Source organism: Falco peregrinus, chromosome 2, assembly GCF_023634155.1.
Source record: "Falco peregrinus isolate bFalPer1 chromosome 2, bFalPer1.pri, whole genome shotgun sequence".
Taxonomy (NCBI): Eukaryota; Metazoa; Chordata; class Aves; order Falconiformes; family Falconidae; genus Falco; species Falco peregrinus.
The window spans coordinates 107,677,819-107,694,184 of NC_073722.1; the positions used below are offsets into that span (position 1 = coordinate 107,677,819).

The 16,366-nt window shown below is 47.5% G+C and overlaps 1 protein-coding gene across 1 annotated transcript; it reads right to left on the reverse strand.

Moving 5' to 3' along the window:
- Positions 1-1,491: 1,491 nt before the first annotated feature.
- Positions 1,492-16,108, reverse strand: UNC119 (unc-119 lipid binding chaperone). The gene is made up of 5 exons (XM_055797461.1): positions 15,932-16,108; positions 5,764-5,877; positions 4,752-4,854; positions 2,879-3,051; positions 1,492-1,997 (listed from the first exon to the last, which is right to left on the reverse strand). The coding sequence occupies exons 1-5, from the start codon at positions 16,047-16,049 to the stop codon at positions 1,885-1,887; spliced, it is 621 nt and encodes a 206-aa protein (XP_055653436.1). The 5' UTR covers positions 16,050-16,108; the 3' UTR covers positions 1,492-1,884.
- Positions 16,109-16,366: the final 258 nt, after the last annotated feature.

Here is a 16,366-nt window from a genome sequence, read left to right on the forward strand (position 1 = left end):
TTTTTGAAACTATTTTAATTTTCAGTAATTATTGTGCTATATAACTGAATGATCAGTAGCTCAAAGCATTGTACAAATACTGAGGAAATTCTTTGTAACTCTCAAACAGCTAAGTAGCTGTAGGCTAATTGTATGATTTAATACACTAGTGACAAAAAGTGATAAATACAAGTCTCATTGTGATAACAGTTACTACAAGATACTAGTGGTGTAAAATCAGTGAACTTTATGAACTTTCTTAGCTATCAGTCTTAAAAGATTCTGTGCTGTAACCTAAACTCACTTCATTTTCTTTAGAAAACTGAATCCTCTTTCAGAAGTAAAGCCAGCCAAGCCAAATACAAATGGTAACACATTAATAGCGACCACAACCCCAGTAAAAGCACAAAAACCTCCCTGTTCTTAGGCAGATGGCTACATTTGGAACCATTTGCAGTTCTGTTTGGCTTGGGCTGTGACTAGAAAGATGTTAATCACGACTGGAAATGGTATTTTATAAAAATTATTACAATCACACCTATCTGAGGCTAACATATAATGTTCCACTTAAACTCACAGAATTAGACATGGAGACATCAAGTATTTATAGAAATATCTACAAACTGCCTTTTATTTTTTTAAAGTATCACTGAACTGACCTTCCGAGTAAGGGTTTCATGACAACAGGCTACCCCACGCAGCCTTCTCAGCTTTTGTTTTATTCTTTCAGTGTTGCTACTTCTTTGCACTTCTACCTTTCTAAGAAGCACATGCTGAGAAATGTGGGCAAAACTGGTCTTCTTGCAGGGTCTGAAGAGAGAGCTCTTGCTAAATTTTTGCTGTGCTATAAAGTCCTACATTATTAGACTTAGTTTCACCTGTACTAATATCTGATGCAAAACATTTTTAACAAAGGGAAAACAGTGTCATAACATTCTTCAAGTTCAGATACAGATGGAAAATTGGAAATTCTGCACTCTCCAACTGCCCTAGACAAATGAAAGTGTTGCTCTAACAAGCAGTGCTGAAGCCCTTATCTTAGTATTGAGCAGAGATGTAAGAGAATAGACAGAGAAAACATATAGCACAAATAGGCTGAATGTTAGCTATGTAAAAATGGTAAAGCAAGCTGAAACCCTTCAATTTTTCCTGATTATTCTGCAATCGGTTTGCAAAAACTGAATGGGAAATGCTTATGGAGGTTCATAAACCTTCAATGTTATTTTGCCTTCATCTGCAATGTAAAAGGCTGGTACCTGATTAAAAACAGCTCTGTCACTGAGCTACTGGTCTTCATTGAGAGTTTCAGTGTTTCCAAGATTAAACAGAATATTACATAGATGGAACAAAACTAAAGGATGAGATACTCGAACTAATCTAAAGATGAAACTTGCTTTTGTAAGATGTTATGCTCGACATTTTCAACTGGAGGTACAAGACAAATTGACCATGCCTTTGAAGCATTTGCAAAGAGAAACAAATAAACAAAACTGCATTTGCATCCATCCACTCGCATGGTTTCTCAGATTACACTCTCAGAAAGCAATCATGTCTTAAAAAGATACTTGAGGGCAAGAACACAAATCTGCAGAATTAGGGCAAAATCCCTCAGGTCCCACAAGGCCATTTTCAAAGGAGACACTTAAAGAACTTAGGGAAGTGGTAGCCAAAGATCATTTAGCATTGTAGAACCACTTAAAGTTCTGAAGAACTAGGTCTGCTTCAAAGCTCAAAAAAGATGAGACTGGCAAATTTAGTCATGAAACTCCTACTGTGGCAAAGAGTCCTGGGTTTGTGGATCCTTGTCCAGTTGACATTGTAGGCAACAGAACGGAAGGTGGTGGTATCCCTGACGACTTTGATAGGAAAGGGAAGGCCAGCACAGGTTGGTCGTCCATCCTGTGCTCAAGGTCCTCCACTGTATGAATAATCTGCCTTGTTGTGCATCACGAGCTTGTTGTCTACAAAGTAGAAACTGTCCGACTGTGTCTCATATGGATGAAGGATCATCTCTCGAACTGCAAGGGGGGGAAAGAAAAAAAATTAAAAATCAGTTGTGTTACACAGAAGCCCTACTGAGGCAGCACTCTGAACTGGGTTTCAGTTACGTTTAACAGCATTGCTCAGAAAGCAGCAAACTCTCAAGTGAAAAACCAAATCAAGAACCTACCCAAACCATTTGTTGATAGTATCTTTTAAAGAACTGAAAGATCATCAAAATACATTAAGGCACCACAGGTCTAAGTGCTTTACCTAACCACCAAACAATATCACACTAGAGTTTGGATGGGGGGTTTTTTTTGGGTTTTTTTTTTTAAAAAAAAGGTGATAAAACAGCAAACTCGGGTAAAATGTGCTCTGGTGTGACAATAAGCAAGCAGCGGTGCATTGCTGTATTTCCCACAGACTGTAATATTAGCGCTGACATACATTATTAGGGGTTGTAAAGAATATAAGATCACACAGATTTAGTACTCATGCTATTGTATCTTGGGAGAGAAAATAAAAGTTATGTTCACACTAAAACTAAAATCTCTCAAGCTATCAGTATAGCACATCAAACATTAAAAAGAGAACATAACATTTAAGTCATCCATTTATTGGACATCTTTTTAATCCTATTATTTTTGCTTGTTTTATAACACAATTATCTTTTTTCTCCCTGACAGTGAAGCTTCCATTTTATGAATTAAAAAAAAAAAAAAGAAAACACAACTGTCTGGTGGGTGACAAGACACATGCTACTAGAAAACAAAATCTGTATTAACACAGATCTGAAACTACCTGGAAGTATTTTATCCTACCCACTTTCTACAGACAGCTTTTAAAAAAGGGCTTCCTCAAAACACCTTAGATTAACATCACTGTGTGGTAAACCCAGTAATTAAAGAGAACTTACTGAGATCCTCAGAGAGCTGTGGGAATTCATAGATGTGCTCACAAGTATTTTTACTGCTGGGGATGCAGAACCCAAATTCAAAATCAAAACTCTTAAGCAACTGATCCCGGAAGTAGTGCCTCTCAATCATGCGGAAGTTATTAATGGGTTTGTCCCCTACTGTGAATTCCACCCTGAAAAAGGATAAGACTGAAATGAGCTTTCTTGCTTATGCAAGATTTGCAACCGTTCCTGAAAGGTAGAAGAGAGCTCTTCTAAAAAAAAGCCAAAAATATAACACAATGGTACTACCAAATTATTATCTCCTCTTTTTCTGAAAGCATGCTACAGGGACACAACATAGGATTACAAATCCTAGATTATACTATTTTTTGATTCTTTTTACTCAAAAAAAGGAGAGATGCAAGACGATTTTACAATCTTAAACTCATCTTCAGTGAGGGAAAGATCCCTCCACCCATACTGGACAGGCGCTTCACTAGGAGTTGCTTTGAAGTTTCATACAAGTTAATTATTCTGATGGGTATCAAAACCAAGCCAGAGCTACAGAAAATGGTTTTCTGTTCTTGCTCGTAAAATGGCAAAGGGGGACAAGTTTCAGCCAGCACTACATTCAAGTACCTTTTCCCAAGAAGCATGACCTCTTGGAGAAGATAGGTAATAGTTACACAGGATACACTATAAGTAAAAGCCAGGAAGGCACAGTTACTAGTTTGGCACAAACCAAAAGTATTTACCATTTTAACCAAACAGTGGCCAAAGAGGTGCTAATTGGTATATAAGTAGCTTTAACTTTTCTTCCAAACCAAAATCTAAATGTCACATCTTTAAGATTAGCAGAAAGCAGTAATGGCAACCTTACTCTAAGTACATTCTCTGACAACAAATTTTAATTTTTTTGCATCATAACTGAATAATACTGAATTTTAATCAAGCTCAAAAATCCCTTTTTTTTTAAGTGAGGCTACTGTACATCACTTATGACATATACATTTGCTGCTGAAGGGATCTATCAAACTGCACTCCAATGTGAATCCAAACTATACCTGAAACAAATCAGTTTGTGCTGGAAACTGTAACTGTTGCTCAATTATAGTATTATGGACTTAATGACATAAAGAACCTGCCATGCTATGACCCATATCCTTCTAAAAGCTCCATTAAAGACAAAGCAGCCCAACAGTCTGCTCTTTGGAGGGCCAAAAGGGGAAATACAAGCTGAAAATTGCATCTCCACATGCATGCTTTTTAACTGCAGGTAACTCCGTAGTTAGTAGTAAGTTAGTAGTGATAGTGTCGTTAGCAGTAATCTCTAATAACTTTTACTAAAGAAACAATACACTATGACACTTGTATTATAGTAGCAACAACTTTGGCTTAAAGCTTTACAGAAAGACGCTTTAGGTGTCACATTTTGGTGTGGTTTATTGATGGATGCAAGCAGTACTACCAGACAGGTCAAAGATCATTCCGGTGCACAAAGCGTCAAACATTACTTCACCATTTCATGTGCATCTATGGATTAATGTTTTGGGAGGAATGCAGTGTGCAAGGCTGCAGACACAACTTTGATGCTGGCAGAGCCTCTGACAAACAAACTATAACGCACAGAAAAGAGCTGGAATACCTCGGTAGTCTTATTTTGCCCCTTTAGCATTCATCTCCTCAACACCATGCCTATCCCTGAGGTAAATAAACAAGCTAAAGGGATGGAGAAAGCAAGGCAGCCAGCAAAGATGTTTGGACAGCTTTATAATAACAAAAGGTCCCTATTAAATCAACTCACTGACAGGATCAACAAGCAAAAGCCATTTTTTATAATATTTCAGTTGTTTCCTGTACTAGAAAAAACAGCACAGGAGCAACTACTTACGTGGCTCCCACTTGCCGAAGTCTAAGAAAAGCTGGAGTAAACTGGTAGCGTACAAACCGTCCAGCATTGGGGTCAATGTCCTTCTTGTCATTGTGTTCACGTTCTGGAAAAGCGCAAAGTAAAGCTCCATCACAGCCGTTTGAGAAACAGAAACTCGGTGAAAATACTTGCAATCACGCATTATTGAGTCGTATAGCCAGGAAACTGTTCTGAGAAAGCCTGATGATGTGCTTACCCTCTTCTTATCCTCTCTGAGGCATCTACTACTGGTCACTCAGAGACAGAGTATTGCAAGACGGCCCTTTGGGTTGATACACTTCTTTTGAAGTGACTTACTGCTCCTACCTCCGATTCAGGATTGCAGCAAGACTCTGACCAAGCCATTTCCCCATAGCACATCTGGTTTGCTATCTATAAACTACAGAAAACTTCCTCTCACCTGCAGGAAGATGGGGAAGATTTAAAAGAGTGCTTGATCAAGAAAAGAACAGTTGCCCTGGTTTTTGATTACCACTGGCAACAGGTAACACTTTGACAGTTTCAGGTAACACCTAAAAATTACAAAGAAAAAAAATATGCAAATTTTCAGTTTGTCTGATTTGCACAACTGAAAAAGTTTCTTGCTTTTGCAAATACCATTTTCCTGACTCCTGAGTGAAAGATACTAACAGTTAAACTATGTACAGGGGACTCTAGCTGATGAACAGCCAAGAAACGAACACACGGTGATCTCCTCCTCCTCTGCTTCTGTTTACAACATCCATCTGTCCTTTCTCATCACAGATGGCAATCATAGGAATACAGCAGCAATGAGTTCTGTTCACTGTGTTGGTACAAAGGGACACCTGAATAGTATTTCTGCTGCAAGCTGGGACTCTAGCCCCTCTTGCAGTTGAGAGCATCTCCTATTTGGGGGGAAATGTATTGAGTAGAAGGAGTGGGAAAAGGCAAAAGGAAGCCGACACAAGCATTTGTTTGTTTGTGAAAAGGGTTGTTTTGTGTGTGCACTCACCTGAAGCTGCTGGTTTGGTGATTTCAAACAAGACTGTGCCAGATTCCATGTCCCGGATTTTGAACCTGGTGAAGTCTATCTTGTAAACATTTTCCTCTGGAGTGCACAAATAATCTGCAGAGGAAAGCAAAATTACATGAAGGCTGCCCAAATTTACCAGGTATTTCTGGCTATTCTTCAGAGGGCACAACCAGCAGCAAGAGCAGCCCAAATGCATCTCCACTACTACCCTGGGTTTAATCCAAATCTATGAAGACAGTCTCAGTTCTGAATGTTCACACCTGGTGGTGTGTGTCCTGTGTCCCTGCTGGGACAGGACAGGGAAAAGGCTTCTCTCCCCCAGCACTGGGAGGTCATCGCCTTTTTTTCGAAGCCTGTGCCAACATCTCCTGCATCCATTTCCCCACAGGGTATTGAGAATAGTCAGCACCGCCATGAAATCCCAGCCTTTTCAGTGTAAGAGGCTTTGCCTGTTTTAAAAACTGCCCTCTGGCAGAATGCAAGTGCTAAGCAGCTTTGTGAGCCCTAAGCTGCCTGCACTTAACTGGAACAGGAGTGTCCTCCCTTGTGCCACCTCCCCTGTCTCCAGACCTCTGCAAAGCACTCCACCAGTGCTTGTCCCATGCAAGACTTCTTTTTTTTCCTCAGCACTGAAAATAGTGTTGAAGCCTTTCCCTGAATTAGGAGAACAGCCTGGGAACAGATCCCTTCCCTGCTTCCACCAGAGTTGGGAGAAAGCCATTGTTCCTGGCTTCAGCCTTGCTGTGCCTGGGGACAGCTTCCTGGCCTTGGTATCTGCCTCCTCTCTGGGGAAAGAGCAGTGGTACTTCATTTGCACTGCACGTATAAACACAGAAGGAACGCTGCTCCGATAACTAACTTTATCGTGACAAATCTACATAAATGTTGTATGTCTACAAGCCAGGTGTGGTATTGAATGACTGTGCATCTGCCTGTTGAAGGAGACTTGTTTTGGAGATTCTAATGTGAAAGTAATACTTTAACATTCTAATTCTAAGCCCTTTCTCAGCCACTAATTCCTGCTGTTAGTCTGAATTAATAATTTATTTCTGCCTGCTTTCCTATTTCTAAAATTCAAATACATCCATTCACCTCAGGCTTATTCAATGACTACAAGAAAACAAGTTACAGCGAACTCAGAGATCACACCAGCCCACTACAACTCTACTTCAGCCAGATCAGTAGGTACGATTCAGGTACCTACATTATGGCTGGGGGTTATAGTTCATGGGCAGTGGTTAGCACACCCCATAGATAAGGAGTTAAGAAAAGATTGCTGCGGCAGCGTAAAACATCCCCAACGCCACACACTGTGACTACCAGGCATCAGGGCTCTCATGCTGGGCTCTGTAATTACAGAAATCAGGTCCCTCTGTAGCAAGAGACCAAGATAGCTGCAGTCAGAAATAAATGAAAGATTGCTCCTAGGTGCTGCTGAGCATGGCCTGCATGTCTAGCGCCTGTACTTCCCTAGAAGCCTGTCATTCTTTGCAAATCTTAACTGGGAGAACCATCGGAGTGCTCACTGGTACAAGGAACAGAGGTGTTCAACATGCTCTCTGAAGTTTTACTGCTCTCCATCATCACCACCATATGGATGATGCTCAAAGGAACGGGCTTTAAGAAAGGGGACTGTATTCAAAGCATCTCTGGCATTTGGCAGGGAGGTCTCCCTTTCCTACCAACACTGCGCCAAGCAAAACTAGCTCCAGTACCCACGCTATCAGGAAGAACAAGAATAAAAGCTCAACCTTTTTACTACCACAGGAAAATACAAGCCTACTGTTAGACGAAATAGCCTAAGAACTGCACAAAATTGTCTTTTCCGTCTTCAACAGTAGCCAGGGAGATGGGACAGAAATTTAAACCAACCCCTTGCCTTAAGCACCAACATTTAGCAATCCACAAGTAGATGTCCTGCAATTACACGATGATTTTAGGTTCTAACACACCAGCCAGCCCAAATTCTTAACTCATCCCACAAGTTCCCTGCTCCAAGCAGCCACATGCAAAACTCAAATTGACAACAGCAGGCGCAGCTTCCCACAGTGCCGGCTTCGCCTCCCTCGGCCCACGGCCACGCTGGGACCAGCTGCTCTCCATGAAGGCAAGGAGCTGTACCAGAACAGGCTGGCCAGTCTCCTGGGAGCCCAGGACACCTTCCCTAGAGCACGCAGGCAAGCCTGAAGCCGCGTTTGTCTGCAAGTTAATTATTAAGTGTTTTTACTCCTGCAGAATTCCTGCCCATCCAGCACCATGGCAACAGCTTTATCCCCCTCCTTGGCAGCAGCCTTGCTGCAATAACAGTGTCCATGACTCATCTGGAGGAGAGGAGTGCCAAGCAGAGCCACCGAAGAGGAGTAAACCCCAGGCAGAATCCCCACCAGGCTCCTGCTCATTGATGTTTGCACCCCTGCCCTACATTTTCCAACTCTTTTTTGCACTGAAGATATTTTAAACCTTTTTTTTTTTTTCAAAAATCAACATGCCAGTATCTAACTGGATGACATCTGGGAATATTAGCTGCCAGAGTACTGCAATCAAGTGTTTTTTCCTCCTCTGGCAGCGCCCAGTCTCCTAGAAGGAAAAAAAAAAAAAAAAAAAAAAAAAGAGGTATATATATTCTCAGTTTGTATTGCATTTGCTTGCTGCAATTCCTGTTAAAACAAACAAAGTAGCCACATGCTGGTTTTTTCCCTGTGCATAAGACACTGGAAGGTCTTACTGGGAATGGGCTGCTTGGAATTGGCAGATACTTCTGCTTAGCTGAGCACTGTCACATTTGCTAATCTCATCCCATACATACTTATTTTTAAATTACTGTAGGGCCCAGTTGCCCACACTTCCATGACGCACTTAAATGTATCATCTGCTTTCATTATCCTAATTCACCGTCACCACAATTTGGGGAACCGAGGCAGCATCCACGTCTATTTCAGTTAGACATAAGGCAGCTCAAACCTCCACCAAGTGGGTCATTTACCAGAAAGGTAGGCTTGGTCTCTCAGCACAGAATTTTGTCATTATTCCACTTCCCCTGAAGCAAGTTGCCTTGTTTCCCTGTTAATAACTAAATAATCATGGTGTCTCCCTGAACAAGCCTTCAGTACTGGCCTGATTCAGGGCTGGCAGAGGGCACACTCCGAACAAGGGATGAAGGGATGGACGCATCTGCACGGCTTAGGAATCCCAGCAGGTTGGCTTTTGTCCCGAAGTACCCGCATTAAATAGTGCAAAAAAGGTCACAGAAGAGAAGCATTTCCTACTCCTTCCAAAAGCCCAGTGAATCCCCGTATCCCAGACCTCCATACCCAAACCCTTCCTGGGAAGAGCTGCCAACCGAGTTGAACTTGTTCTCAAAGCAGAGAGCAAACTCTTGCAACATGCCCAAACGCAGGCAAGGAATGAGCAGCTGCTTCTCACTCACACATCACTGTTCCTACTGGCTCCTCTGCAGCTTCTTTCCCATAATCTCCATACCATGCCCAATGATTTGCAACTCCCCACTCTTAGAGACATGTTCTATCTTAACCCCTACCATGGTTTTGAAGAGTAGTGACACTGTGGTGATCTCAGGAAGCAGCGGAGGTGATGGACTTCCTGAGCCAGACACAATGGATTCCTTCAGGAATTCTCTTGTTCCCTTTGTATGAAAAAGTGACTTCAAACCCCCAAACAGTGATCTGTAGCAAGACATTCATTAAACTCTAGCTTTGTTATCAGAAACAGTGGACGCTCATTCCCTGTTTAGAGCTCTGAGGTGGTACCTCTGCTGCCCAATCCAGAGGAGAGCCAGTCCTCATCCAGGAAACCTTCCTCCCCTCCCAAATCCAACCAAGATTGCAAAAGGCACCAGCAAAACAGCCTAGACAATGACAGCAGGCACTGCCTATTCTTCTGTGAACAATGGTACACTGTGAACCCTGGTGCGTATTTCCAGCCATGTATTTTAGCAAGCTGGTGTTACAAAGGAGCACAAAAGGTGAGGGATAATACAGTGCCAGATAATACAAGAAGAAAGCTAATGAAGGCACTTTCCCCTCCTGCCCTCTCCCTGTTATTTCAGTCATCCAATGGATGAGATTAGGTGTTTGATCCTCATCAGAGAAAGCTAAAAGTCAATCCTCTATTTTCAGATTTCCTTTGCAACCACCCCACCAGGCACATTTTATTAAGAGGAGTTCACAGGCAATAGGGTTAAGCGCTCCTTGTTGTACTTCTTTTAAGACCCCTTCTCTGCAACCAGGAGAAAGCACGTGTCCCCTCTCACAGACATTACAGATATTTCCATGGTGCTCATCAGAGCATCTAAGCTCAGATCGGGCAGCTCCTATTTTAAGGCTTTAATAACCCACAAAGGAAAGCCCAGTGTACCTGGGGTAAGCAAGAGCTCAAAACCTGGTTGTGAAAATGGGTGTAAATCAAGAGGATGCTGTACAAGCAACTGATGTAACAGCAGTGACTTGTAATAGGGACGTCTCTCCCCAACACAGGCAATAACAAGAATCTGGGGAATGAGAAGGGTTCTGTAGCTATGCAAGCCTATTTCTTAACATGTATTAGCCACCAAGGTCAGAAGCTATTTTGAAGACAACTCCCAAGACATAAACCAGGTATAAAGCAAAGACAACTGCAGATGAATTGCTGGGAGCTGGAGATTAGGAGATTATCAGATTGAAGAGTCTCAGGAGGAAGCGAGCAAAAATAGCACGAACCCCGTGAAGAGGCAGAGCAGTGACGCAGGACAGAGTGCAAGACCTTGAGGGGAAGGCAGGGCAAGTTCCAAGCGGTATTGATATGCCTGCTTAGACACCTGGAGTTCAATTAAAGAAAAAAGCAACCATTTCCCCTGCCCTCTGCATCAGCAGTTCAAGTCCTGTAAAGAGAGGGCAGAGAAACAAGCTAAACCAGCCAGGATCTGCTCCCTTCCTGAAGCCCTAGGTTTTGCATAAGCAAAGCCAGTGGGGGCAAGGAGAGGGAGGCATCTGCAGCCCTCCCACCCAGCTCATTAATTAGGCTGCTGTGAATGCCCCAGAAGAAAAAATCTCGCACCAGAAGGATCCCATGGGAGTTATTCCCCAGCGGCACATTTACTGACCAACACTGTGAATGAAGCAGAGGGCTGCATCCCAGCAGGCTCCAAGCTGGGGCATTTACAGGGTCCCCATAGCCCCTAAGGTGTACCCACCTGGCAGCGTGCCTTGCCACACGGTGCACCCAGTCCCACCGCACAGCTCACCAGACTGCTTTTTGTGGAAGCCAGCTCATTAATTTTTTTTCTTTTTTAACTAGAGCTTTCCAGACTTCACCCTCTCACAATTAATTTGATCACAGCCCTCCAGCCCTTGTTAAGGAAGGATGGAGCTGCTCTTCTCCCATCCCCATGGCATCCAAACACTCTTTCCTGCCCCCTTGTTCACGCTGATGGTACTCAGATCTGAAACCACCTGCACAACATTAACAAAACCAGCTCACTTGGCTCTTATACAGGGCTAAGCCAAAGCAGTCGGGCCCTGCCCAAACCCCCAGGATGACTCCCCCAGCACATGCCACAACTCCCCCCTTACCTTTGCCATCTCCACCAGGGACGGCCCAAACCCACAACACTGGCAGAAGGAGGAACCCACTCAGCTGCCAGCCCAGCACCCCCCGCTACACGCACGCCATGTGTGCTGCCCCTGGGAATCTTAACAGTCCATATTGTACTGTGAGACTACTGAAAAAACCCTTCATCTATGCAACACTTCGAGTTATGTGTTATCACAAAGCCTTGAAAGGGTTCGTAATGTATGTGGTGCTGCCGAGAAAAGGAGTCACGGGTGTGAGCAGCTTGGCACAGGTCTGGAATATCGCTCTGTGACAAGAAATCAGCACACCAAAATGCTTTTTTACACATCACAACCCTGGACAACCCAGAACAGTGATTCATTAACCTGTCACAAACACCCCCAGTTAATCAGAGCTCCTAATACAATATTTTTTCCCAATGAATTGGGGAAGGAATGTGACGGTCCACGAGCAGCTTTGCAGACTGATTCGCCCACATCAGCTTCCCATTAATGCTACAGGGAAACTGGTATGAGTCACCCACGGAGGGTCTGCCCCGACCCACCCGTCAAGGCAGCCCTCTGCCAAGCTGGCCTTTAGCTAAAGCTGCCAGAAGCCTCAGAGAAATCCTAAACGACAGCTCGGGGAAGAGATTAGCTTCAGAAATGATTGTGTGTTCCTTATTCTTAGGTTTTGTTCTGTAGTTGTTTCCAAGTATGTAATCAATTATTTAACCCTTCGGTTTGCTCAAATAAAATAAGCCTTAGAAGAAAGCTTAAAATATAAGCTTTAATCTAGTATTACAGACAATCTGTACAGGTGCCTGAAGCTGCGATAAGCAGGGCAGCCCTCAGAGGCTGCAGCTTGCTATTCGTTACCTGTCTGTTTGAAGCCTGGCACTATTGCATGCTGGCAAAAGGCGATGGTGTTACAGGGGCTCTAATACCTTTCCGCTGACCGCTGATGACTCTGACCCCAAAGATGGAGGAAAAAATTGAAGCTCTGCTTGAATTCACCTTGCCCTGCAGCTAACGTGGGAGTAGCACAGCATGACCCAGCAAAGCTGTGGTCAAAGACAGGAGGGAAGGTGGCTGGCTCCACTAGGTAGGGACATGGCATTCACAGCCACCAGCATCCCAATGACTGCAGACAGACTCCTCCGCTCCTCTGGCTGCTTCGATAATGAATTGCAATTTGAACTGGGCTCAGCCCCGTTCCTTTGCCACATAAATTAACCACATCATAAGGTTTTTCCTCTTTTTGTAACCGCAGTTGTGTGAGCAAGTAACAAATCTTGCTAATTGCAAAGAAAATGGTTCATTTGCTTTACACCTCATCCAGCTGGAGCAGCGCCAGAGCCAGCCCGGCCAAAAGGCCCAGATATTCCAGGGCAGCACCCCAGAGCCACCAGGCTGGACCCCTGCATGCCCATAAACGTTGTGGCCCTGGAATTGCTGGAGAATTTAATATTGAAAGGATGTAGCATATGCAGGACAGTTTGCACAACTCCCCCTTTAAGCTTATTAGAAGCACATTAAGAGCAGAGCCCAGCTGGCTCTTCTGGCTGGTAGCACAGGGGGTTTCTCTGGGTTAGCAGTAAACGTGGTTTTGCCACAGAGCCACATCCCGCATCTCCACCCTCCTGACCTGAGACATTTAACATTTGGTTATTTATCAGGTGCACCTACTGGAAAAGCCCAGCTGTGTTACCTGGTGAAAAAGCAAGGGATTTCCCTAGACCCAAATCCCAGAGGAGGGCTAGCAGCCCACCTGCCTGGTCAACAAGTAGCAACCACCAAGCAGCTACTTGGCTCCACAGAGACCTGGCTCTTCCAGGTCTGAAGGGTGAGTAGATTTGCCCAGTCCACTAGGAAGCACCAAGGAGCTCCGCAGCAGGCAGAGCAAGCGTAAGACAGCAAACCCTGGCTCCAAAAGAGCATCTGCAAGATCAGCATGCCCCAGGCCCATGCAGGGCTGCAAAGGCCCCCCCGGGTGGGAACACAGTGCCCTGTTGCCGTGGGCAGCCATGCGACAAGTTCCTTTTGCAGCCAGATCCAGACCGTACTCCACGCAGGAGCTAGGATTCTGCCTCTTCCCACACAAGCTAGAAGGCCATTCAGAAACACACAGGCTACTCATGGTGTAAGCGTCTCTAAACCCACGTTCCTGTGGTACCAAGCCCTCCCCTAACATGGTTGATCCTGGGCTTCATTTGCTGAAGCAATCTTCAAATGTGGCCAGGCCACACCAGGCAGCACACAGCTCAGCCGCAGTCCCTCAACAGTGCGAGCAACCCACAAATTTGGATGAAGATGGCTTATACTCCACCTGGAACAACAATGGACTACCAGGACATTTCTGCTGCAACCCCACCACCAACTCGCCCTTCAGCTTCCAGCTTTCTGGAGCACCATGACTTTGGGCAACAAAACCAGAGCTGGTGAACAGGGCATCATGTTTACCCTGACTCAGCATCTCCAAGAGAGAGGTTGGGGCTGGGGTAGCCATGAATTTGTCTCCCACAGTCTGGTCCTTTCTCCTCCCTGCAGAACCCTCCACTCAGAGCAGAAGACTGGAACGGTTGCACATCAGTATTTTTGGCAGTTTGTTTTTAAGAACTTGCTGTAGCACATGGAAATGAGGAAAGGCCACAGAATGCCCCAAATAATCATTACATGTTCAGGATGAGAAAAATACTGTTGTATCTTTGCTCCCTGTGTTAAACCCATCAGGTAGAAAGCTGAGCTTGAGAAAGGGTGCTACAAAATGTTCCTAGGTATGCTCAATGCAGATGTATCGTATACCTGTATCCCCAAACGCTCGCTGAGGATTTCAGGTGCAGAGAGCATTTGGTGGCCCACATGCATGCAGCAGAACAGACGAGCACATCCCATGGGAAGGCACTACCCAAAGCCCATCACAGCGCCTGGCTCCTATTCGGCATGACCCATCCACACCTGCTGTACTACCCTCGTACCAGCAAGCCTCATAGCAGGAGGGGAGCAAAACATTTTCATGCATTTCACACCTTCCCCATGCTCCAAAGCGTGCTGCTCCTTGGTTGGAAGAGGCAGGTGACAAGCCACTCCGTTCCCAGCCTGGCTCTGAAGCCAGAGTAACCAGCTCAGTCTTCCTCGCACCCTGGGGAGGCAGATGCTTACAGAGAGCCACGCACCATCCACGCTGGCCAGAGTGATGCCACGCAAGGTCTGCACGCCCCAGAGCAAGGGTGTGGGGTGGCCATGTGCCTGCAGCCCCTCCAGATAGCACTGCCGAGGGCAGGGACATGCAGGCTACCATAAAGCAAGTACCCAAAGCGTTCAACGCAGCCATTGCTTGGATTTACCTTCTAACTGCTGCTCCTCTGAGCACGCTGGCAGTACGTTCCAGCGCCTGCTGCACCGCTCTGCCTGCTACAGGCCGGGGATTTCAGGGCCTGGGCAGGGCATCACGCCACTGCAGCCCCTCAGAGCATCTCAGCAGCTGGGAGAAGGGGACCCAAGGACCCACCAGCAGCAGCAGCCCCTCTTTCAGAGGAGCCTCCGTAACCCCTTTCTGCGGGCTAACCCTGAGCCCTGCAGGGCTTTCCCCCCACCCTGCTCACCATGGGCACGCACCAAGGCTCGCAGCCGCATCCTTCCCCCCCAGGGCTCATCACGCCGCAGGGACGCGCAACCTGCTCTCAGGCCACCATGTCACAGAGCCCACCAAGGCAGAGCGAAGCAGGGCCGGCCAGGCCAGCCCCCTCCTCCCTGCCAGCAGCGCTCTCCCCCTGCCCAACCTGCTGCCCGCAGGGACCACCCGCAGGTCCCTGGGCATGCAAAAAGGCCTTTTTGGGGGCAGCGGGGCAGACCACCCCTGGGCATCGCTGAGGCCAGGCTGGGGTGAGCCACATGCCTCCTGCCTGCCCGGTGTGCTGTAACCATGACAGGTCCAATGCCGCCGTCGCCACCGCGCAGGCGGCTGCCTGGTCCCAGCCGAGCTGCTCTGCCAAGCACAACAAACCCGCCAGCTCGCGCGCTCCCGCGCCTCCCGGCCCCCGAGGATGCTCTCAGGACCAGTGCTGCTATACTGGGGGGCTGCAGGATAGGTCTGCAATGAAGCCTCCCCCTCCACGCTGCGGTCACAGATTCAGCCTGTCCCCCACCTCTACACCAGCCCCACGGTTGTGGACGTGGGCTGGGGGCTCAGCTTGGCCCAGCCCTGTGCGCAGGGGGCACAGGCATGGAAAGGGGTGATGGGGGGGAGCAGCGGGGACGATCTCACCACTGACCTTCGACCCCCGGGGCGGGGGGCTGCTCCACAGCCTGTGCAACCCTGGGCTTGCAGGGAGGGCAGCATCCTCAGCCCCGAGCCTCGGGTCCGGGCATCCCCCGCCAGGCGGCCGGTCCCTGCTCCTTCGGTGGCACCCAAACCCCAGGGACACCTCCGTGGTCCCCGGGGAGGGGGGGGACCGGCTCCCCTACCCCTCCACCCCACCCCTCACGGGCCGTTACCGCCGCGCCAGCCCCAAGGAGCCACGGTCCCCATCCCCTGCGCCCCCGGGGCTGGGCACTCAGGCGCCCCCCGACCCTCAGGCAGCCCCCTCCCCGGCACGCACCGCTGGTGACCCGCTGCAGCCCCAGCACATCGTCGGGCCCGATGAGCGCCTTGCGGCCCAGCTCCTCCTCGGTGCGCGCCGCCGCCGCCCCGGCCCCGCCGCTCTTCTTCACCTTCATGGCCCCGCCGCCGCCGCCGCTGTGAGCGGCCCCGGACCCGCTGCGCGCCGCCGCCGGCCCCGCCGCACCGGGAGGGGCATCACCGCCCCGCCCGCCCCGCGGCCCGCCCCCGCGCCACCGGCGGGGGGGGCACGGCTACCCGGAGGGGGGTGCATGGCCCCACGGCTGCTCCGGCCAGATCCCGGCACCGGGGAAGGCGGCATTCCCCCGGCGGGGGGGGGGAAGGATGTCAGATGATGCCAACCGGCCCCCCAGGAATGGTGGTGTGGGGCTGGTCCCTATGGCTGTCCCTGAGAGCACAGGGGACACCCGGGGGG